Source organism: Heterodontus francisci, chromosome 38 (genome assembly GCF_036365525.1).
Source record: "Heterodontus francisci isolate sHetFra1 chromosome 38, sHetFra1.hap1, whole genome shotgun sequence".
Taxonomy (NCBI): domain Eukaryota; kingdom Metazoa; phylum Chordata; class Chondrichthyes; order Heterodontiformes; family Heterodontidae; genus Heterodontus; species Heterodontus francisci.
This window is the reverse complement of record NC_090408.1, coordinates 30712202-30738146: the sequence shown is the minus strand read 5'-3', so window position 1 is coordinate 30738146 and position 25945 is coordinate 30712202. Positions and strand designations below refer to the sequence as shown.

Here is a 25945-nt window from a genome sequence, read left to right as displayed (position 1 = left end):
GACGTGAGGAGGGAATTCCCACCAGTTTTTTTGCAAGCAACAAACCGAAGTGGAGAGTGACACTCATTTCTGCCACCCGAAGTGATGAAGAGATGTGTGTGACTGTGCGCACTGCATATCTTTAGCTACGTCTTTGATGTGACAGCTCTTTTAAATCCAGCCCAGCAGCACTGTAACAATGGTACTCCTACACACGCAGGCACAGTAACACACAGTCATGTCATTGGGATATTAACATTTCAGTGCACTTGAGAGACTAAATCCTCAATAAAAATAAATCAGTTCAAACAATTATAATTATTTAAAAAGTTTTTAAAAATATATTTGAACAATGTATAACACATCAGGGCTCCACTGGGTATGCTATTTTCCAGTGAGAAGACTTATTTCATGACATACTGTGAGCTTCAGTGCTTGTGTCATGTTTGGTTGGGACAGCTCAGAAAAGACAACTTGCATTTATTTGGCACCTTTAACATATTAACATGTCTCAAAGGAGCATTTTCAAACAAAATTCGACACCGAGTCACATAAGGAGATGATAGGGCAGATGAAACAAAAGCCTGGAATAAGAGCTAGGATTAAGGAGTGTCTAAAAGGAAGAAAAAGAGGTGGAGAGGTTTTAGGAGGGAATTCCAGAGCTAAGGGCCCAGACAGCTGAAGGGACAGCCGCCAATGGTACAGTGATTAAAATCGGGGATACACAAGAGGTCAGAATTGGAAGAGTGCAGAGATCTCGAAGGCTTGTAAATCCCTTACTCAAAGCATTGTTATCTGCATCCCGATGAATGACATTAGATCAGTGATGACCTGCCTATACCATCTGAGCTCCAATAACTGCAAGTTTTACTTTTTGGAGGAAATGCAATTTTCAGATCAATTTGCATATGTAGATTAGATGAATTTAGTAATTTGCAAAACACATTAACTATCCTCAGCTTAATAATGATAGGCGCTTGTGGAGCCAGTGAAGAGTGGAGGTTTGGTGGGGGGGGGGGTGGTCAACCCTCCCCCCCACCTCCTCCCAATCACTAAGGTTGACTCAGCCAAAACTGGCTGCAAATAATTTAACCACTGCACTTTTAAATTCCCGATCGTGGTCAGGTTATGGTTTTGAGTCTGATGTGAATGGCAACACAACATGGGAGGACTTTGCCACCATTGTGCTGTGCCAAGCTTGTCAAATCTGGACTTGGTCTGTGCCCAAACTATACACCTTACCTGCCCCAGTGATAGGGTTTATGTATTTTGAGCAGTAGGGATCTCTGCCTGTGATGCTGCAGTGGAGGCTTTGCTGCAAGGTAGGCTCTCACTATCTGGGACTCCACAGCGCCTTCCTCAGGGGATAGTTGTGGATATGGAAGAAACCAGTTAAAGGTAAATGAAGTCTTTATACCTTTCAGGATGCAGATCCAAATGAGGGAAAAGATGGCAAACCTGAACAGAGCTACAAAGATAGGGCACCCATCAGTACTCTTTGCTAAATAGATGAGACAGGACTCTATGACACTATGGATGTCAAACTGTGCTCTCAATCTGTTCCCCTTGTACTGCTGCCTCATGCAAAGCACTCAGACAACCTTAGAGTTCTTCAAATGTATGGCCGTACAACAAGAGGGCATTTGTTCAAGTTGCAACATGTCAGAGACACTCATTCAAATTTCAATTTATCTCGGTCACTGTTGCCACACTGATTTCAAAGGCTTTTGCAATGAAAGACCAGTGACAGCTTTCATGGAGGCCACATTGGAAATCATTGCCTCAGTGCACTGAGAGGGGAGTGATGAAGGTAAAGCCAGAGAATGCGCTCAAACTGAAGGCTTAGTATCATCCTTTACTTCCTCACACTTGAGCTTAAATCATCATATGCAATAGCATGTCTTGCAAGCACTGTTTAAGGGAGGTGTCTAATTAGCAACAGACCAACATTTCTTTTTCTCTTGTTTCTTTAAGCAGCCCTCAAGAATTGTCCACAAGAATTCGGCACCGACCCAACACCCTGCATCAGTCAATCCAACTGCTGGAAGCATCAGCACAAATACATCCACCCTAGGGAACTTAGATAGTGAGTTTGAGGAAGGTGCACTGGGTGAAGTGCTGAGCATGAGTGAACAGGAACCATCTGGCTTCTCTCAGCTGCAGAACTTAGGGATTTGTATCTCACACAGGCAATTTATAAAAGAAGATTGTTTTCTTGGCAGGACTGTCTACTCAACTCAACCGTCCAAAACACCCTTTTATTTCTGATTAGAAGTGTGCAGCATTTGTTGTAGTGCAGGAAGGCTTCTCAACATCGCACTCCAGCTTGGAGGGGTGACAACTGCGGTGGCAGAGATTCCCAAGCCCAGTCAGAGCATCTCTCTTGAATGCTTCTATAGAGCCCTTGGACTCCCACTTACGAGAAGTTCTCTTCCCTTAGACTGCGATAGGCATTGCATAGGACTTCACTGCCCTCAGAGCTGCCCAGCTGTCTGACATCCTACACAGATCCGAGAACATGTTGAGAGAGTGCCAAGCAGCAGGGGCATGGGTGAGGCAACTGTGTCTGAAGGGGATGCCACCTTCAGCCCACCCTTCACCCTTCAAGTCTTTGGCACTCTCTTCCTCTAAAGGCAGTGGAAGCAGAGTCTTTGAACATTTTTAACGCAGCGGTAGATAGATTCTTGATAAGCAAGGGGGTGAAAGGTTATTGGGGGTGGGCGGGAATGTGGAGTTGAGGTTAGCAATCAGATCAGCCATGATCTTATTGAATGACGGAGCAGACTTGAGGGGCCGAGTGGCCTATTCCTGCTCCGAATTCGTGTGTTTAACCATGCATATGATAGTGGATATGTTGGCCAGCTGGCGTTGCCTGCTTTCTAATGGAGCAGCAACTGTAGTAGAGGCAGTTGCGGGGCTACTTCATGACCCAGTATACGGACACCCAGCAGCCTCACAAATAATCCATATTCCAGTTCCTACTTAACCAGTTCCTGCCAATGGGAATTTCCACCCTAAGGTGTCCTAATTGGAATGTGTAAGTCAGCATGCACTCCCTTACATAAATACGACACGTTTAACAATGTCATGTGACTTTCTTCACACAATAGGAAAAAACACTGGGCTGAATTTTGCGGCTGGGCGCCAGGTCCCTTGTCAGGACCAGACGAGGGAGCCGCTACCGCTTGGATTGGGATTGACCAGCTGCAGATGATTTTTTGGCGGAGCCGGTGTGAAGTCATGTCGTGGCAGTTGCTGCCGCCATATTTAAAGGGCTGACAGCACTCAAGATCACAGAGACTGCCAGGGCATCTGCAGAAGGAATGGAAATCAGCAGAGATTGCGGTGGAAGAAAGACCCCGGGTGGCCCCACGGTTCAGCAATGCCTCCCTCCAGGCTGCAGGGGCAAGGCAGGAATGGGAGGAGGAGACCAGCCTGACTGAATGGAGATTGCAGAAGAGGTCAGCAGCCGTGGATCACCCCTGGGGGCTCCAGTGCCTCAAGCGTGTCAATGACCTTAATCGTGTTGCCAAGATGAATACTCCACATCTCATTTTCTTTGGGGCTTGCATGTGGCAATATGAGAGGCTGAGTTTGGTGGAGAGGGAGTGACCACCCAGTCAGCAGCAATGGGGTCAATAGCATCATATCCTGTCAGAGGTGAGAGGTGCCCGTCTGTGATTGCTGACCCCAACAAGATCCCTTGAGAGTGGCCACATGCAGAAGACATTCCTCTGCCTCCATCATGGACAGCTGGGCTGCTACCTGCACAGGTGTTGTGCTCGTCTTTGTGGGCGAGTAACAGTGTTCATCTTTGTGCTTGCATGAGAAGACAGCCCATAACGTCAAGAAACGGGCCAAGACTGGTGGAGGGGTTCCATACCTGGCCATCCTAACCCGCCTGGAGGAGGTGTTGTTGGAATTGGCAGAGCAGCTGCTCTATGGCAGATGGTGAGACAGGAGTGCAGCCACTGGACACATGTAACTCCAAACTCGGAGTCGTTGGGTTGTAATGGGAAGCACATAGCCCTTTAATCTATCTTTTCTCTCATGCAGGTCAGGCAGAAGAACAGAGCTCTGCCGTGACCGGGGGACAGCCGATCACCTCTGAGGAGGAGGAGGGGACCTCAGAGGGCGCTCCGTCACATCATTCCCCTGCACCATCCACCAGCGCAAATACATTCATGTCAATGGGTGTCCATTCCCACATAGATTCAGGGTCACAGCCTGGCAAGCACCGCAATAGACGCGCCTGAGCAGCTACGGAGGCTTTGACAACTGAGGTCGCTGACATTCGGACAGACTGTCAGAGGCCAATGTGATGCTGAGCCCCAGGCTGACGATGTGCATCTGCAGTCATCGGCAAGGTGGCAAATACTGGAGCTGTATGCGTCGTGACTGCATCCCAGGAACTGTGTACACACCTGAAGGATCCGTCTGTGGTCTTCAGAGACCAGATGGACATGATGGAATGGAAACCCTTCCTGTTGATGAAGGCCACTGGCTGGTCGGTGGGAGCCTTAATCGCCACATGCGTGCAGTCGATCGTACCCTGCTACCCGACCCGAACCCGATGGGGCTCGACATCATGTGTCGGGTTCGGATCAGGTCACGTTGCTCTTCCAGGTCCAGCTTTCAGGCTCAGGTCGGATCGGGCCGGCTCTGGGTCGGACACACAGTATTACATTTTGAGGTGCTGGGAAGTTGAGTTTAGTAAGTGTCAATAGTTGAAAAGCCTACCTGAGCTGGGAGTCCAGGACATCAAAGAGTGAAACTCTGAGTCTGCGCAGTGAGCGAGTGAGCGTCTCTATGACGTCATCGTGCTCATGCTGCAGCTTCCGGCAGATTCGGAATTGGAAGGTAGGTAAAGCGAACATTCCGGTGGTCAAGTCGGGTCGGGTCGGGTCGGGCTCAGGAAAAAATGGAGGGACTCGGGCCGGGTCAGGCTTTTTTTTTTTTTCGGTTGGGGTTTTTTTTCCTGACTTGAGCAGGCCTTTACCCTGCACCTGGCGAAGTTCAGCGATGGCTGCAAACCCGATGGTTCTCTCAGCTTCACTGTCCAGATCTGTGCAAAAACACTCATAATCGCTGGACCTTTTGAACAGGGCATCGGTCACCACCTCGATGCAGCAATAAGCCACAGAGTGGGATATCTCCGGTGGATCCCTGGAAAGGTCCAGAGGCATAGAAGTTCAGCGCCACTGGCATTGGGTGACCACCTCCCATGGGACTCAGCTCGTCCTCCAGTATGGCACACAGATCAGCGATGGCTTCCCCCAAGAGGTGCAATTTTCGGTGACACTGCCTCTCGGACATTTTCAGGTAGCTGAGCCTCTGACAGTACACTCTCTCTGGAGGGTACCCTCTTCTGCGCACCCCTCTGCCCTCTTCTCCTGCGTTCTCACCCCAAGGGAAACCCTCCTGTTGGCCCTGAGAATGCTGCTCTCCTGCTGCCTGTGGCTGCATCTCCCTCCCTCTCTGCTCCTCCTCCTCACTCGACGTGCCAAAGAATGAGGCCTATGGCAAGGGGGGGATCTCTCTATTCCCAGGGCATCTTATCCAACCGACCGACCACCTCTCCACCTACACCACAACCCCACCCCATGTATTGAGCACAAGTGCCAGTGCCCAGATGGGACCCTGGTGGTATGTCCCTGCAGTGCTCGCACCTATTCCCTCCACTCCTGCCTCCGACTGCCAGTGCCTGCCCTGTTCCCACCCTTCCTCCCCCCACAACATGGTGCTGGCTCTCACAATGGCTGCCGGACGAAGCCAGCACTGAGTTCCCAATTGCTTGGCACCTCCTTATACTGGTCAACACTCTGAAGCCCCGTTGGTTCCTCTGCACCCTTCGGAAAATCCATAAACCCCCATAAAATTGTTGTCAATTGGCTAATTAGTTTCCTTAATTACCTTCCTGCCATGTTCAGGCACGATGTCCTCCAGCCATGCTGGTCGCCATTCACAATATCCAGTCACAACATGAAGACGTTGGGCTTCCGTCCCAATATTCTGCCCCTCCCGCCTTCAAGCCCGTCCCTGAAGGGCCTGGAAAATTCAGCCTGCGATTTTCACCATTTTATTTGCAGGTTTTTTTTTTGCTTGGAATACAAAATAATTTACTTGAAGACCAAAATTAATTTCCAGCTGAGCACCCTAATTTTTGAGATGGAAGAGTAATTACTAGAACAGCATCACAGCATATTTTACAGCAATATTGGAACATTTTATAATTTTGAGTGTAAGCCTCGTGTTTCCCAGATTGACTCACAGGACCCTGCCCTTCTCTGACCTGTGCTCTCTAAGTGTGGCTCAATGTTGCAAATGTTGATCTTACAACTTAGTGTCTTGCCTCATCAATTATCCATTCCCACTAGGGATAGTGAGGAAATGGAACTCAAATGGCCCCAATTGTAATAGCTCTCCATAGGCTGCCCAGAAAGGATAGCTATCAAAGGCGAATTCATGCTGCATTTGAAGATGCAATCATCCAAAATTCCCGAAGAGGTACTAGACATGTTGAACTTCATGATTATTTATCGGACTTGCAAAATTGCAGTTGTGGCTATGCTGAAATGAAACTACCTTGTAACAAAGAACAAAGAACAGTACAGCACAGGAACAGGCCATTCGGCCCTCCAAGCCTGCGCCGATCTTGATGCCTGCCTAAACTAACACCTTCTGCACTTCCAGGGCCCATATCCCTCTATTCCCATCCTATTCATGTATTTGTCAAGATGCCTCTTAAACATCGCTATCGTACCTGCTTCCACCACCTCCCCCAGCAGCAAGTTCCAGGCACTCACCACCCTCTGTGTAAAGAACTTGCCTCGCACATCCCCTCTAAACTTTGCCCCTCGCACCTTGAACCTATGTCCCCGAGTAACTGACTCTTCCACCCTGGGAAAAAGCTTCTGACTATCCACTCTGTCCATGCCGCTCATAACTTTGTAAACCTCTATCATGTCGCCCCCTCCACCTCCGTCGTTCCAGTGAAAACAGTCCGGGTTTTTCCAACCTCTCCTCATAGCTAATGCCCTCCAGACCAGGCAACATCCTGGTAAACCTCTTCTGTACCCTCTCCAAAGCCTCCACGTCCTTCTGGTAGTGTGGCGACCAGAATTGCACGCAATATTCTAAGTGTGGCCTAACTAATGTTCCGTACAGCTGCAGCATGACTTGCCAATTTTTATACTCTATGCCCGACGAATGAAGGCAAGCATGCCGTATGCCTTCTTGACTACCTTATCCACCTGCGTTGCCACCTTCAGTGACATCTGGACCGTAACGCCCAGATCTCTCTGCCTGTCAATACTCCTAAGGGTTCTGCCATTTACTGTATACTTCCCACCTGCATTAGACCTTCCAAAAAGCATTACCTCACATTTGTAACGAGACATTTAACTGTCTTAATTAGCTGTGATCAGTCTTCCCTCCAAGCTGGGCTGCTGCACGGCCACGCAGCAAACGGAAAGGTGCTGCGCACAAGCAGGGTGGAATTTAACGGGACCCCTGGGAGACAGGCTGGGAGGTGGGTGGCCCATAGAATCATGACGGAAGGCAGGGAACGGAGCGCCCGTCGCCTTCCTGTTGCACTGAAATTATGACAGGGGCGGGAAAGACCGAAGACGGCTTTTCCAACCAGAGGCCAACTGAGGCCCTTAACTGGCCAATCACTAGCCACTTAAGGACCTCTTCCTGCCGAAGCTGGAATTAAACCAGTGGTGGAGATGGGGGGGGGGGGGATGCCTCCGCCAGGTGGGGAGGTCGCCCAGTAAAACAAGGTGACCTCCCTGCGGATTGAGGGTGGGGGCTCCTTCTGTGGGAAATTTGTGGCCCATGGAGGGACCCCAGCGGCAAAGGCTGCCCCTCCACTCACCCCCCCCCCTCAAAGACCACCCTCACCCTCCTTGCCAGGGCTTGCCGGATTATCCCTGGTGACGGCACCCCACTTACCTGGGGTTCGGGGCTCCAGAGGTGGGCCTGTTCCCAGGCCTGGTGTAGTACTGGCAGTGGCCGCTGCTCTCGCTGGCACTGCCGACGCTACTGAGCTGCCAGCCCTCTGAAAAGCCAGCACATCTGGGATGCAGGATCCCCATCCTTAAAGGGACAGGAACCATGGCACTGGGCAGTTAAATGCCTGAGCGCGTTAGATTGTGCTGAGGGGGCGCTGAAGGGCTGAGGCAGGATTCCCCTTGCCTTTTTGCCTGTCGTCAGGACCCCTGCCGGCTCCACTAAATTCAGCCCACAACATTCTCTCTGGGATGCGTGTATGGCCAGCTGCACTCCAGTCTTAAAGGGATCGCGCTGTGCACCAAGCCAGCCGCGTACAGCAAACAGAAATTAGAGGGAACATTGGCTGTGACTGTTCAAAACAAAGATTTTATTTTAATCTGTGCTTAATATCCTCGATCTTACGGACTGGGATGGCAAATGAAACTAAATCAGAGTGAAAACCATGAACTGCAACTTAGGCTTTTGCAAACCTCTATTAAGACATGACTGTACACTGATTAGAAGTGCATGCATGATAAACGTTGGTGTTTCACAATTATCAGTCAGCATAGCCTTGAAGCAGAGAAGTCTATGCACATGGTTAACACTTGAAGAGATCATTTTAGGTGGGTTTCTGTTGTTTGGAGGCAATTCAGAAACTGCTAATTTGCCATTATCAAAGTGGCAGCAATTAGTGTCACATTTGCTCCTATAAATGGGCAATAAATGAAATGCATATAAACTGGTGTATATTCTCAACTGTAAATGATATTTTGCCAATAATTACTGTTCTGATGTAATAACCTGGTTTTAGAAATTAAATGTGTAGTGAAGTCTAGAATTCAACCATGCAGGAGTATTTATTAGGAAATACGAAGCCAGAATGAGGAACATGGAATTATGGCTTGGTTTTAGTATAGATGGTTTGTCAAGCTTGACTCGTTATCCTGACTAATAAGATTTATGGTGACATCTATAATTACCATAGATGAGATAATCTGCTTTGTAGTTTACAATGCAGGCAAAAGCACACACTTGACTGCATAGTCTAGTCCTTTCTGATTGCGAACAACTGAGTAATGCAGTGTTGCTCCAGAGAGTAAATGCAGAACATCAAATATGATTTCAGTGTATAGCAACTGAGCTAATAACTAACATTCAGCATATTTTGGTGTTTGTGACATACTTAACACTGTCGAACAAGTTGCTTCAATCATGATTATACTCCTTGTTATACAATAAGGTATATACTTATATATTACTTACTTTCAGACCTTGTTCTCTCCACTTTTGCTCCACATATGGGTAAATTGTGCAATCCAAAAGTGAAAATCTTTTGGGATTCTTGAATTTTTAATAGACTTTCATTCTCTATCATGTAACGTCCCTTTCCCGTGTCAATATATTGTGTTTCCATGTAATGTATCTTCTTTTCGTTCAAGACCAGTTAACTTTGTGTAAGAATTCCAAATGAGAATTTCATCTTTTTTTGGGGGCATTTCTTTTCTTCCCTCTTCCTTTTCACCAATGTCCCCCCGAGTTCACTTTCTCCCTGGAAAATGTTCACTTTCTGCTGGGGTACATATTCCATGGGCACCAGAGGCCCTCTGGTACTGTGCCCAAGTGTCCACTTCTTTGTATCAGCCAGAATGAGTGCCAGAAAGCAATTCAACCCCAGGGAATGTACAGCTCATTCTGGTTCCTGCCTTACTGTTTTAACCCTGTGCAACTAATTAGCAACACAATGTTTGGCCTATTGGCAGGCTAGGATGGCTGGAGAGGATTCAGCAAAAAGAAACGAGTTGAGTCCAACACTCAGGCATTGCTATATAAGCTGAAGCTCTTTCTATGATACTAATGGGGGGGCGTCACCCAGGTCTGACACGCTGAAAGGCACAGGAGTAGCTAATTTAACTTTGACTGCAAACCCAGAAGACACAATTGGCAAGTCTCAATTCAGACTGGAATAAATGAAATGTATTCCTTGTAGAATAGTAAGCATTTAATAGATTTCTTTGAAAAGCAACTGAGTGGATGTGGCTATGTAAAGGATTGATGATTACAGAAATGAGCATTGACACGAGTGATCAAATATGGTATGGAGCATAATGGTTGGAGCTATAGGAATGTTGGCTGCTGCAGAACAACCTCATAGTTCAATAATGTAAATTCCCCTGCTCGATTAATATCTGAACTTTCCCTCAATTACTTGAGATCAGAGAAAAACCATGCGTCAATTTGGCACACCCTTGCATTTGGGTCAGAAAATAATGGGTTTGAATGTAGTCAAATGCCCAATATTGGCAAACATCACTTTATTGGCTTTACAGCAGAGGTTACTGGGGGCATGAGGGCAGCGAGCTGGTCAAGAACAAGATCCTCACATAGCTAAAGGTGGTGCATTATATGGTGATATCAGCACAGTGTAAGATGTGTGAAACCCTGCTCATTTCCAGAAGCAGACAGTGGATTTATCAGAGTCACTTCTGTTATTGGAAACGATTACCATATAAAATATAAATTCACCTACTCACTGCTCCATGCAAATTCTTTTGGAAGTAAATTAATTAACGACTTTACTAATAAAGTCACACTAAATATTGCCATTAACAGAAAATCAGAATAATTACAAGTTAGTCTGCAACAATCATATCCGATGTACAGAACATCAGTTGTTCAAGAACAAAGATTAATTGTGATAAATTAATTGAAATTCTATTAGCTTAGAATTAATTTTCCATTTAGTAAATGCAATTATAACATCTATGTTACCCATCCCTTGCTCTTATATTTTATTGCAATTGTATTTTGCATCAGGTTTTTCAACCCTTCTGTGATTTATTAGTTTTCCCCCTCAGATTTTTCAGCTCTACTTTCACTTGGCTCTCTTTCTCTCACATTCTCCCCTTCTCTTTCTTACAGAATCATAGAATATCACAGCACAGAAGCAGACCATTTGGCTCATCGAGTCTACGCCAGCTCTTTCCAATAGGAATCCAGTCAGTTCCACTCCCCTGCTCTTTCCCCATATCCCTGCATTTTTTTCTCCTTCAAGTATTATCTAATTCCCTTTTGAAAACTACATTGCATTGGTATCCACCACCCTACCAGGAACTGCATTCCAAATCTTAATCACTTGCTGCGCAAAAAAGAAAATCTTTTGTCATGTCTGGTTCTTTTTCCAATCTCCGTAAACCTGTGCCCTTTGGTTATTGACCCTTCAGCCATTTGAATCAGCTTCTCTTTATCTAACCCCTTCAAGATTTTAAACACCTCTATCAAATCTCCTCTTCGCTTTCCCTGCTCTAAGTAGAACCCCAGCTTTTGCAGTCTATCCACCTAATTGTAATCCATCATCCCTCGAGATATTCTAGTAAATCTTTTCCTTCCCTCTCTTTTACTTCCTTTGTAAAGTCTGGTGCCCAGAATTGGACAGAATACTCCAGCTGGAGTCGAACTCGCGTTTATATAGGATTAGCGTAATTGCCAAGGTTTTGTACTCAATGCCTCTATATATACAGCCAAGGATCCCATATACTTTATTAAATGCTTTCAATTTATCACCTTGTTCTCCCTTTCCTCCTTCCCTTGATCCGTCAGATTCTATAGCTCTACTTATATTTGGTCATCTTTCTGTTGCTGCAGAATTTCCAAGTTAATTTTACTTTCTATTCTCCCATTTGTCCTTCACAATCTCAGTTTCTCCCTTTGTTTCTCTTTTTTCCCCTCCCTCCTTCAGCTTCTGTAGTTTGGCACATACTTGGTTTTCTCTTTCTGGACATTTCAGAATCTCAAGCTTTGCTTCTGCTGATCCATCCTTCTCTTGGTCATTCACCTGAGACACAAAATCCCAGAGGCTGGTTGGCACCCAATGAAACTACCTTACCGTGGGTTTGAGTTTGGAAGAAGTGGGGATAAATTGGAAGGGGCTAGGCTGTCATGCAGTCTCAGTACTACAGAAAATAATATTCGACTGATGGTATATTTTATCTTCATATATGTTATCAACAGGCCAGAAATGTACAAATCCTGCATGCAAAATAAACCATCAAGCTATAGATGTTTCATTTACCCATCTATTTAAAGTAGTCAGTGACAGCTACAATGTTGCTGGTTACCTCACCTCTATCCTTCAAAAAAAAAAATCAGCTAATTCAGAATTCCATAGTCCAAAGCCTCTCCTACACAAGAGGCTACAAGAGCAGGTCAAAGGCTGAGAAATCAGCGGTAACTCACCTCCTGACTCCCCAAAGCCTGTCCACCATCTACAAGGCACAAGTCAGGAGTGTGGTGGAATACTCTTCACATGCCTTGCTGAGCGTAGCTCCAACAACACTCAAGAAGCTCGACACCATCCAAGACAAGCAGCCTGCTTGATTGGCAGCCCATCCACCACCTTAAACATTTACTCCCTCCACCACCGACGCACAGTGGCAGTAGTCTATATCATCTACAAAACGCACTGTAGCAACTCGCCAAGCCTCCTTTGACAACACCTTCCAAACCCGCGACCTCTACCACCTGGAGGAAGAGCAGCAGATGCATGGGAACATCACCACCTGCAAGTTTCCCTCCAAGCCATACACCATCCTGACTTGGAAATATATCACCATTCCTTCACTGGCGCTGAGTTAAAATCCTGGAACTCCCTCCCCAGCAATACTGTGGGTGTACCAACACCACGTGGATTACAGTGGTTCAAGGCGGAGGAACACCACCACCTTCTCAAGGGCAATAAGGGATGGGCAATAAATGCTGGCCTTGCAACTGACACCCACATCCCAAGAACAAATAAAAAACATTCCCATATTCTCATCATCCATGTGTTTTCTGAGCTTCCCTGCATTCCATCAAATTTGCAGTGAAACCGTATTCTTGTTTTCCCTTGACTGCCTCGTAGTATGTCATTTTGGATAATCTACTCTGGCCATATGGCCCAACCTCACTCTTTGTTTCTCTGACTACATTCGCTGCCTCTGAAAATCAATCTGTTCAACTTTACCTTCTTCCTCATGGTGCCCATTCTTTTCCACCTTTAAAATGCTGACATTTCCTTTATATAAAGAGTTCTGTAAAAATGCAAGTTACTGTTATATGTGTCAAAAATGCCACTTGTGGAAATTAATAAAAATGCTAATTTAACAATGAACTTCTGATAAAAAAAAATCTCTCAAACAATTCAGCATAAAAGCAACCAAAAGCTCTGTGTTTAATAACAGCCATTAAAATTTTGAAAAAATAATGGAAGAACGACTTTTTTTTTCTGTGAAGGGTTCCCTTAAAGGAAATTCAGCAAAGTTTCTCTCAGACTCTGAAAGTAATGTATTTGAATCTTGCAACCTTTATTACGCAAGCCCAGCCTGTTGCTTTCCTCAGGTTCATCTATGATCCTAGCAGCACAGAAGTGTTTGTGTGCCTCTGCCTGTACATGTTATTCTTTATCCAATAATTTTCTTTTAAAGGAATTAACTTCAATTAACTATTTTGATGGGATTATTTTCTTATATTTGCTAATCTGTGGGGATTCTTCTGTTCACTAATACAAAAGGCAAAATGCTGCAGATGCTGGAACTTTGAAGAGATATAAACAGAAAATGTTGGAAATACTGAGGCAGTCAGGCAGCATCTGTGGAGAGAGAAACAGAGTTAACATTTTGGGTCGATGATCTTTCATTAGAACAGTTCCGATGAAAAGTCATCAGCCTGAAATGTTAAGGGGAATTTTATGGAGGCGATGGGGGTCATGGTCCCCGGCTGGAAAGCCGGTGAGAGACCCGCATTGCCTTCTTTGGGGAAAGCCCACTCAATGATGAGCCTATCAGGCACTTGAGAGACCACCAGTGGGCCTTTCCCGGCATCAGGACCCTGGAAGCGGGAAGTCCTGTCCACCGAGAGCTGTCGACCAATCAGAAGCTGGCAGCTCTTTTGCTCAGCAGCGCCACTGGGGAGGGGGTGGCTGCTGCTGGAATGACACCAACCAGAAGCCCAGGATCACAAAGCAACCCAAGCCAGAGATAAGTGATAGTGGGAGGGGTTTTGGGTCGTGGGCCAGGGGGGTTGGCAGTAAGGGCGTGGGGTGGTTCTCAGTGGGCCCACGCCCTTCCCAATGCTGGGTCCCTTGATCAGGCACTGAGTGCCTTTGAATGAGGGTTCCCCCGGGACACCACATGCAACCCCCATGGGTTTGCATGTTATGCTCCCGCATGGCGACAGGGCCGCCCACCCGCCACTAGGTTAATACCAGCGGCGGTGAAAAGAGACTCTTAATTGGGCACTAATTGCCCATTAAGGGCCTCAATTGGCAGCGGGGTGGGAAGGCTGTCCACGGGCCTTCCCACCACAGACTTAATTGGGGTGGAAACGGGAAGGTGCCGGGGTCCCCACCCGCCACCATCCTACCCACTTAAATGCCCTCCCCACCTCTAAACCCGCCATGGGGGACTGCATAAAATACCACTATTAACTCTCTTTCTCCACAGATGCTGCCCGAATTTCTGTTTATTTTCTGTTTATATATCTTCAGATCTCTGATCTTGCTTGAGGCTTCTTCAATTTGTACTTATGCTCGGAGTCTGGCACTCATAACTCAAGTTAAATAGCGTGCTTGCATCTACATTATCTCAAGATTTTGACAGACCTGGATCGTGTCCACCTTCAATATTTTTTTCCAACTAAAATAGCTTCAAAACAATTATCTCTTCAGAACTTCAAGCTCTGACAGCTAGAATCAACTGTGGACTCGTCTCCTAATCCTTTCTGACATATTGATATCTTTTTGAAGGTAAGGAGACCAAAAATTACACATAGCATTGCAAATGCCGTCTTGTCAATACTCTAAGTTATCTTGTTGCAGTGAAATGTATTGTACTGAAGTAATAGAGAATTCAAGTGAAGTGGTAGCTCTTGGTGGAAGCGAACTCTGTTTGGATTAGATACATTCAGCAAGAACTTACTCTTTAGCTTAAAGGTTACTTTTCGTGTGATTTCCACAGATATGGTAGAAGTCATGGAATACTGAGGCTGGTCATAAAGCAGCCACATGCAGTGATGGCACCAAGTAATTAAAAACGGTTTGTGGGTTATAATGTGCTTTTGGTCACTTCTGGATTTCTGTAACACTGTTGGAGCATTGTTGAACTTGGTAGTTTTTGTCCCAGTTCCCTCAAACCTCAGAACCAGACTTCAATGCATTCATTCCAGTACATTAGTGAGTGCAATATCGCTGACCCCAAATTGCACTCAGTTGTCAAGTGGGTTTGTATGACATTAGACATTGTACAATCGTGACAATTGATTGTTTCTAATAATATACTACACCCAGCAGTAAATTCCATATAGTCACAAAATGGCAGTGTACTGCAAACTATGGAGTGCTTTCATACTGTACAACATAATTAACAAAAGATTCTTCAATAGACTTTTAAAGGAACCATTTAAAGCCTTCAGGGCCAGTCATGTACTAGTGATCTGCTTCAATAAAGAAAAGCGCACTGTTACCAGATCTGACCTCGTAGACAATAAAACTTTTAGTTCAATAAAATCATTAATCAGGTTGGAAATCTAATGGCAAAATTTTTGTTTCTTTTAAGAACTGAGTAATGTCTGGTCAGCATGCACATTTGAGGAAAACCCTGATAAATTAAGGAATTTATTGCTCAATAATATAGGCAGCACACATTTAAGTATCACAGCAGAACTCGACATTGTAACTCAGAGGGTACCTTGTTTGGGAATGTAACAAACTTTATAAAGTAGATTGATTTTTCTATTAAGAATCATGCTTACCTTCAATGTTGCTCTCACATTCAAAGCTGGGGGGGGAAATTAATATAGTTAAATGGTGTTCCAACACAGCTATCACCTTTCAAAGTGATTAATGTCAATACATAATTCTCCTTTGTAACAGTAGATTCAGGCATGGCAATCGGAGCAGAAATATGATGCATTGAATGTTTTCTAACTGCTTGTGAAAACAAAACGCTTACTTTTTGTCCTACTAAGCAAACTTCAAGCACAGCTTTTAGATGGATGTACTGTTTTCAAGCAATCTTTTACTTTCATTGTACAAAGCAGCACCGATGTACCAGATGAATAATGTTTTAAAGCATAAAGATGTCACATTGGCTAATTTAACATTGATTTCCCAGTGTAAGGCTCATTGTTATTCCTAATGGTTTACAAATCCTATGGCTCAACTGGCTTGATTAGTATTTGGAAATTTCAACATTTATTAATGTAGTCTGCAAAAATACATTTGGTGTTAATGCAATAAAATACACACCATTAAATTAAAACTGGGTTATATTTAAGTCAACTCTACATCAAAATATATTGTATGAACATAAAATAGCTGTAACTCAGTGGGATGGAATATACCAGCCCTCTGAAGACGGGATGGGATGCAAGAGGCCTCATAAATTGGCGGCGAAAGGTGTCGGGAGAGGAACTCGATGTCTTCCGGTTGTCACCGGATATTCTGAACGGCGAGAATGGCAGCGCTGCTGCCTGCCGACCTGAGGCGGGTGCCCAATTAAACCAATTAATAGGCCACTTCCTGCCTTTGCCAGCATTTTACCAGCATCGGGATGGGCTCCCGCCACGTGGCGAGACTGCCAGGTAAACTGTGGCGGCCTCCCAGTGGATTCCTAGTGGGGCCTTCCTTAAGGGCCCCTCCATGGTCCACAGAGGGGCCTTCCTGACGGCAATGGCTACCCCATGGCTCCAACGCTGCCACTGGTGGGTTCAGTCCTCTAATTGCTGGGCAAGCCACGTCGAGGGAGCCTCAACATGGAGGCGCCCTCTTCTTCCTCCCGGTGGCACAGCCGAAGCTGCCAACCCGCTGATTGGGCCAGCAGCTGTGGGAGGCAGGCTGCCATTCTCAATTGGATGGCAGTCCTGGCAGCGGCTGATTAAGAGGCCGCTGCCGGTAAAATGCTGCCTAAGGTCCTGCCGCCCATCCACGGGACTCGCAATCTGCTTTCGGTCCTGGCAGCGGGACAACCCGGGAGTTGAGAAAATTCCAGCCAATGTATTTAATTATTTATGGTGTTTGGTATAAAGGAAAAAATGAGTTATCTTGGAATAAAAATCAAACTCAATTTTGACCAGAGTGGCCCCTGGCGCTTTCCTGACTTCCTTGGCACCACCACTGGACAGCTGTGTCTTTAGCTGCTGAGGGCCTATAAACTTTGGAATTTCCAACCTAAATCTTTCCACCTGGCTATCCTCCTTTAAGGCATTCCTTAAAATCTACCTCTTTGACCAAGCTGTTGGTCACTTGTCTTAATATCGCCTTATGGGACAAGGGTGGGGGGGATTTTATGCGAACATACGAATTAGGAGCAGAAGTAGGCCACTCGGCCCCTTGAGCCTGCTCCGCCATTCAATAAGTTCATGGCTGAACTGATTACTCCACATTTCCACCTACCCCCAATAACCTTTCACCCCCTTGCGTATCAAGAATCTATCTACCTCTGCCTTAAAAATATTCAAAGACTCTGCTTCCACAGCCTTTTGAGGAAGAGAATTCCAAAGGCTCACGACCGTCTGAGAGAAAAAATTTCTCCACACCTCTGTGTTAAATGGGTGACCCCTGGTTCTAGATTCTCCCATAAGGGGAAATATCCTTTCCACATCCATTCTGTCAAGACCCCTCAGGATCTTATATGTTTCAATCAAGTCGTCTCTTACTCTTCTAAATTCCAGCGGATATAAGCCGAGCCTATCAATCTTTCCTCATAAGACAGCCTGCCCATTCCAGGTATTTGTCCAGTAAACCTTTTCTGTACTGCCTCCAAAGTATTTACACCCTTCCTTAAATAAGGAGACCAGTACTGTACACAGTACTCCAGATGTGGTCTCACCAATGCCCTGTGTAGCTGAAGCATCTCCCTACTTCTGTATTCAATTTCCCTCGTGATAAACGAGAACATTCTATTAGCTTTCCTAATTATGTGCTGTATCTGCATACTAACCTTTTGCAATTCATGCACGAGGACACCCAGATTCCTCTGCATTTCAGAGCTCTGAAATATCTCACCATTTAGATAATATGCTTCTTTTTCATTCGTCCTGCCAAAGTGGACAATTTCCCACTTTCCCACATAATACTCCATTTGCCAGGTCTTTGCCCACTCACTTAACCTATCTATATCCCTTCGTAGCCCCCTTATGTCCTCTTCACAAGTTATTTTCCTACCTATCTTTGTGTCATCAGCAAATTTAGCAACCATACCTTTGGTCCCTTCATCTAAGTCATTTATATAAATTGTAAAAAGTTGAGGCCCCAGCACAGATCCCTGTGGCACACCACTCATTACATCTTGCCAACCAGAAAATGACCCATTTATGCCTACTCTCTGTTTCCTGTTAGCTAATCAATCTTCTATCCATACCAATATGTTACCCTCTATACCATGGAACTTTTATTTTCTGCGATAACCTTTGATGTGGCACCTTATCAAATGCCTTCTCGAAATCTAAGTACAATACATCCACCGGTTCCTCTTTATCCACAGCACATGTAACTCCCTCAAAGAACTCCAATAAATTAGTTAAACATGATTTCCCATTCACAAAACCATGTTGACTCTGCCTGATTACCTTGAATTTTTCGAAATGCCCTGCTATACCGTCTTTAATAATAGCTTCTAACATTTTCCCTAAGACAGATGTTATGCTAACTGGCCTGTAGTTTCTTGTTTTCTGTCTCCCTCCATTTTTGAATAAAGGAGTTACATTCGCTATTTTCCAATCTAAGGGAACCTTCCCTGCATCTAGGGAATTTTTTAAAATTAAAACTAACGCATCAACTATCTCACTAGCCACTTCTTTTAATACCCTAGGATGGAATCCATCAGGACCCGGGGACTTGTCAGCCCGCAGCTCCAACAATTTGTTTAGTACCACTTCCCTGGTGATTGTAATTTGTTGAGTTCCTCCCTCCCTTCCATTTCCTGACTTACAGCTAATACTGGGATGTTAATTGTATCCTCAATAGTGAAGACCGATGCAAAATATCTGTTCGATTCATCTACCATCTCCTTATTATCCATTATTAATTCCCCAGATTCACTTTCTATAGGATCAACGCTCACTTTGTTAACTCTTTTCTTTTTTAAATATCTAAAGAAACTCTTACTATCTTTAGATTTCTAGCTAGCTTTCTCTCATACTCTAACTTTACCTTCCTTATCAATCTTTTAGTCATTCTTTGCTCTCCACCACGGCGGGTTTGAGGCGGGGAGAGCATATAATTGGGTGGGATGGTGATGGGGGTGGACCCTGCCACCTTCCCGCCTCTGGTGAAATTAAGTCCGGGGCAGGAAACCTGTGAATGGCCTTCCTGCTTCACCACCAATTGAGGCCCTTAAGTGGGCAATTAATGCCCAATTAAGGGCCTCATCCCGGCACCGCCGCAATTAGCCGAGTCGTGGATGGGCCTGTCACCGCATGGAAAGCACGGCAACACAAACTGTGTGGGTTGCTTGCTGGTCCAGGATGGGGGGAGGACTGCGTCCCTCGTTAAAAGGCATCTAGTGCCTAAATGAGGGACCTGGCATTAGGAAGAGGGGTGGGTGGGTGGGGGGCTTGCTGAGAACCACTCACCGGCCTGTGATGCTGAGCCCCCCTACAACCCCTTCCCTTGTGACCACCTCCCCACGAGACCCCTCTCACCCTGAGCTACCTGTGGCCTGGGTCCAGCACCGCTCCTCGGCCTCAGGTGGGTGCTCCATCGGCAGCAGCCATCGTCTTCACAGTAGTGCCGCTCAGTTAGAGAGCTACCGGCCTCTGATTGGCTGGCAGCTCTCAGAGGGCAGGACTTCCACCGTTGGGGTTTTTCATGCTGTGGAAGGCTTGCCGCTGTCCAGTTAAATGCCTGATTGGCAACTGATTTGGCAGATCTTCCACAGACGAGGCGACACGGGGTTCTTGGCGGCACTTTTGCCGGACGTCGCGACCTCCATTGCCCGGATAAAATCCTGGCCAAGGTGTCACTATTTTGTCTGATAATGCTGCTATGCAGTGCCCTGGGATGTTTTACTACTTTAAAGGTGCTACATAATTGCAAGTTGTTGTTGCTTGAACTGGACCATGTCAAGTTTAGGAATATGTAGAATTGTTCAATTTGGAGCTGACAAGGTTGTCAGTCGCTGTATATTGTGCCATTAGTTCACTGCTGTCATGGCTAATGGTGGTGGTTTTGTCTGTCTGGGGCCACAACAATTGAAAGACTTCTGTTAACTTATTAAAAAGAAAACATTCGCCCAGAGTTTGCTGTCAAAACAATGGCAGGTTTAGTGGCGCAAATTGTTATTAATGTGTAAATCGCTCAGCAACATGTGATGAGGAAGCGATACCCTGTGAGCTGCAAATCACTGGAAATTGCTGGACTAATTGTGCTGCTCCAGTGTTAGCCTCACAAGAATGGCAGCTCAACCTCCTGTGAGTGCCAAGAAATTGCTGCATTGCAGAATAACTGCCTACTAAAGTCACTGCAGGAAGTTAGGACTAGCAGCTAACAGTGTAAGTCAAACTCCCCAGCCGAGAAACGGAACAATTTAAATTTTCCAGTCTCATTTCTACAGATAGTAAGTTGTTGTTAGGTCGTTTTAAAATTCAAAATGTAATTTCTTTTCCTCTTATTTTTCCTGTCACTTTTTCTGATCCTGATGTGACTCAGAACCACCCTCCTTTCCCATTGATCCTCAGTTTCTTTCTCAATCCTTCAATATCATTGGTTAAGAAGATACACTGTTGTTTCTGTCACCCACAAAAGTCCCAGATGCCTCATAGCCCTCACTCCGCCAATATCAGCTCACACATCCAGCAACCTACAGGGCAACAAGGGTGACTGAAACAGTGTTAACTAATGGAGCACATCGGGAGATGCCCCGCTCCAGCAGATTCTGGGCCATTATCTGTCAGTAGTATCAGCTAGGGGCAAGTGACAACAATGCACTTGAGTACCATATATTCACTATGATGCCTGAGAGATACAGATGTCTCTTTTTCCTTTGCTGTTGTCAGTGTGATAACTTGGGGAGGAAAAATGGAGGAGGAAGTGGAAAGATCTCATTCTTATCACCGTGGGGTTCCACATGTATCCAATTTACCGAGCAGTATAATAGGAGAATGAAGCATCTGGTCCTGATGTGGGCGAAAGATACACTGACAGTGAAATTGGTTCAAGGGTGTTCAAAAATGTTTCGGCTGTAGACTATTTCCAAATGATATGAGCATCACCTTGCAGACCAGAAAATAGCTTTTTTGTATTGAATGCTGTTGGGTGCAATAGTTCCTTGGAAAGGTGATTACCTGAAGTGTGCATTCCTGAGTTGTTTTTTGGGCAATATGGTGTTATGAAAGCACCTCCATTTTTTGTTACATTTTGAGGACTGTTTTATTTGGGGAAACTGAAAGGAATTGCATGGATTTTTTTTCGCTGGGGTCATTGAAAGAGCTGAGAGGTCTTGTCTGCAAACAACATATACTGGAAGTCACCTGTCTTCAGATAAATACCCAGCAGGGGGCATTTTTGACTTGGAGAAAATGTTTACAGAGAAGTGACAGGTCAAGATTTATAGGGGTCAGGAGGCTTAACTCTTGAAATTGTTTTTGGTTTCGCTTTGGACAGTCAGTTGGAGTTTTAAGAACCAGCCAAGAGAGCAGTCACCCCAGCTCAGCCTTTTCCATCTCTTTGAAAAGCCTGCCAGCTTTTCCATCTCTTTGAGAAGCTCTTAGAAGCGAGTGTAAGAAATAGAGTAATTGATGCGACATTCGTCCTGAAAGGCCTGCTTGAAACCCCTGTTGCTGCATTTCTCCTGAGATGCTGGAGAAACCTGCTGGATAAATCCTTGATACCCCCTGAATGAATTGCTCCAGAGAAAGAGCCCAGTGACAGCCATCTGCGCGTATTTGGGACGCCAAACCAAAAAAGGGACAACTGACATCATTCCATATCTTCTCTTTTTTCTTCACGAATTAGCAAGTATTTGGCCAAAGTATTTGGCTTTTTTTAGTATCAGAGCACTAAAAAGCAAATCTCTGTTTTTTCTGGTTAACACGTGTGTGTGTGTGGGGCAAAGGTAAAAGGGAACTTTCATATTCCAATCTGTGCGTTAATGCTTTGCTACATGCAAGTTATATCTTGTTTTATAATAAATTGATAATTTTGTTGTTTATTAAAGAAATCTGGTTGGTGTATTTTATTCTAGGATAAAGAGTAGAGTCTATGATTGACCTAACGGTAACTGGACAAACATTTAAATATATGTTGTGATCTGTGGCCACCTCGGTCGTAACAATGGGTATTGAATGACCAAATGTTTTCGGAGACAGCCAGCAATGAAGACAAATTGACATGTGCTTTGAATGCTGTATATTTGAGTAAATAGCTTATATTCCTCCTAAAAGAAAATATGATTTATATGTATATTAATGTACTCTGTACACGTGAAAAAAGTATACTAACAATAAACTGTAGAATCACAGAATCACAGAATAATACAGTGCAGAAGAGGCCCTTCGGCCCATCAAGTCTGCACCGATGCATTAAAGACACCTGACCTGTCTACCTAATCCCATTTGCCAGCACTTGGCCCATAGCCTTGAATGTTATGACGTGCCAAGTGCTCATCCAGGTACTTTTTTAAGGATGTGAGGCAACCCCCCTCTACCACCCTCCCAGGCAGTGCATTCCAGACCGTCACCACCCTCTGGGTAAAAATGTTCTTCCTCAAATCCCCCTTAAACCTCCTGCCCCTCACCTTAAACTTGTGTCCCTTCGTAACTGACCCTTCAACTAAGGGGAACAGCTGCTCCCTATCCACCCTGTCCATGCCCCTCATATCTTGTACACCTCGATCAGGTCACCCTTCAGTCTTTTCTGCTCCAGCAAAAACAACCCAAGTCTATCCAACCTCTCTTCATAGCTTAAATATTCCATCCCAGGCAACATCCTGGTGAATCGCTTCTGCACCCCCTCCAGTGCAATCACATCCTTCCTATAATGTTGTGACCAGAATTGCACACAGTACTCCAGCTGTGGCCTTACCAAAGTTCTATACAACTCCAACATGACCTCCCTGCTTTTGTAATCTATGCCTTGATTGATAAAGGTAAGTGTCCCATATGCCTTTTTCACCACCCTATTAACCTGCCCTTCTGCCTTCAGAGATCTATGGACAAACACGCCAAGGTCCCTTTGTTCCTTGGAAGTTCCCAGTTTCAGGCCATTCATTGAATACTTCCGTGTCACATTACTCCTTTCAAAGTGTATCACCTCACACTTTTCAGGGTTAAATTCCATCTGCCACTTTTCTGCCCATTTGACCATCCCGTCTATATCTTCCTGTAACCCAAGACACTCAACCTCACTGTTAACCACTCGGCCAATCTTTGTGTCATCCGCGAACTTACTGATCCTACCCCCCACATAGTCATCTATGTCATTTATATAAATGACAAATAGGGAATCCAGCACAGATCCCTCTGGTATGCCACTGGACACTGGCTTCCAGTCACTAAAACAGCCGTCTGTCATCACTCTGTCTCCTACAGCTAAGCCAATTTTGAATCCACCTTATCAAGTTACCCTGTATCCCATGTGCATTTGCTTTCTTGATAAGTCTCCCATGTGGGACCTTGTCAAAGGCTTTGCTGAAATCCATGTAAACTACATCAACCGCACTACCTTCATCTACACACCTGGTCACAAAAAATTCAATCAAATTTGTTAGGCATGACCTCCCTCTGACAGAGCCATGCTGACTATTCCTAATCAAATTTTACCTCTCCAAGTGGTGATAGATTCTCTCCTTCAGAATTTTCTCCAATAGTTTCCCTACCACTGACGTGAGACTCACTGGTCTGTAGTTCCCTGGCTTATCTCTACAACCTTTCTTAAATAGTGGGACCACATTAGCTGTTCTCCAGTCCTCTGGGACCTCCCCCCGTGGCCAGAGAGGAATTAAAAATAAGGGTCAGAGCCCCTGCAATCTCCACCCTCACCTCCCACAGCATCCTGGGACACAAATCGTCCGGATTTGGAGATTTGTACACTTTTAAGCCTGCCAAAACCTCCAATACTTTGTCACTCCTGATGACAATTTGTTCAAGAACTTCAAAGTCTCTCTCTCTCTCTCTGAGTTCCATAACTACATCCTCATTCTCTTGGGTGAAGACAGATGTGAAGTATTCGTTCAACACCCTACCAATGTCCTCTGGCTCCACCCACAGATTTCCCCCTTGGTCCCTAATGGGTTCCTACTCTTTCCCTGGTTATCCTCTTCCCATTGATATACTTATAGAATATCTTGGGACTTTCCCTACTTTTACCAGCCAGAACTTTCTCACATCCCCTCTTTGCTCTCCTAATTGCTTTTTTAAGCTCCATCCTACACTTTCTGTATTCCACTAATGCTTCCGTTGATTTGCTCTCCTTGTATTTGCTAAAAGCCTCTCTTTTCCTTCTCATCGTACCCTGAATGTTTCTGGTCATCCATGGTTCTCTGGGCTTGTTGCTCCTACCTATTACCCTGGAGGGAACATGTTGGGCCTGTACCCTCCCCATTTCCTTTTTGAATGCCCCCCCACTGCTGTTCTGTAGATTTCCCAACAAGTAACTCTTTCCAGTCTATCTTGGCCAGATTCTGCCTTATTTTACTAAAATTCGTTCTCCCCCAATCCAAAACCTTTTTTTGCAACTTGTCTATTTCTTTCACCATAACAAGCTTAAATTGTACCATGTTGTGGTCGCTATCACCAAAATGTTCCCCCACCAACACATCAACCACCTGTCCGGCTTCATTCCCCAGAATTAGGTCCAGCACTGCACCCTCCCTTGTTGGATCCTCTACATATTGAGCTAAAAAGTTCTCCTGTATACATTTTAATAACTCCACTCCATCTGGATGACTATCCCAATTAATGTTGGGAAAGTTGAAATCACCTAATATAATTACCCTATTATTATTTTTACACACCTCTGCAAATTGCGCACATATTTGCTCCTCAATTTCCCGCTGACTATCTGGGGGTCTATAATAAACACCTAGCAATGTGGCTGTCCCTTTTTTATTCTTAAACTCTACCCATAAAGCTTCATTTGATGTAGAGTCTGGGCTCTATTTTAACTGCTGGATATTCAACGTTTTCTTACCTGGGCTATGGCTTATCCCTTAAGGGAAATGCTATTTGAGATATTTTCCAGTTTTTGAGCTCATGCCAGCAGCATGTTGAAATACTGGGTGTGGAGGATAGTGCAGCCCACAGAATTTTCCATCTTAAATTTAAATTGATGCATAATTGGGCCAATTGATTAATGGGAATGCTGTCCTCCACTCCCAATATATACTGCCAGTGCGCAAAGTCCTTGGTCAGAAGCACAACAGCAGAAAATTACAAAGAAAAACATGACAAATTAAGTGAAAAAGATTGGGTACCGTTTAAGTAAAGAAAGAACTTAAACTTTTATAGAGCCTATTACATCCTCAGGAAATCCCCAAGTACTTCACAGCCAATTAAATAAGTATAGCGAATGTTGTTTTATAGTCAACACTTACACACCGTATAGTTCTACAAACAACAATGAGATAAATAACCAATTAATTTCTTTTGGCGGTGTTGCTTGAGGAATGCCTATTGACCAGGTGAACTCCCTGGTACTTATTGAAAAGTGACAGGGGATCGTTTAGGAACATGTGAATAGCTTTATGAGGCCTGTTTAGCATCTCACCCAAAAGACAGCACATTCAACATTGCAGTACTGAAGGTCAGCCTAGTGGGAGTAGGGCTGGGACACACAGCCGTCTAACTCTGAGCTGAGAGTGCAAATACTGAAGCAAGGTCACACTTCTCATCATTGTGAACTTTTCGCATATAACATGAGTTAGAAATGACTATTGGCAACATCAGAAGACAAATGCTTATTATTTAATTTTAGTGACGGCACTACCCCATTTAAGATAAA

At 44.9% G+C, this 25945-nt stretch overlaps 1 protein-coding gene across 12 annotated transcripts in view; it reads right to left on the bottom strand.

The window, feature by feature from the left end:
* The window catches only part of sema6d (semaphorin 6D), a 259908-nt gene that overhangs the window by 85223 nt on the left and 148740 nt on the right, over window positions 1-25945 (bottom strand). For 10 of the 12 annotated variants that reach the window (XM_068018004.1, XM_068018001.1, XM_068018015.1 and 7 more), the window contains one exon: window positions 15760-15785. The exons of the other annotated variants lie outside the window; for them this stretch is intronic. In XM_068018004.1, coding sequence (XP_067874105.1) covers window positions 15760-15785 — 26 coding nt within the window. The remainder of the gene's footprint in view (window positions 1-15759; window positions 15786-25945) is intronic. 12 annotated transcript variants of the gene reach the window in all.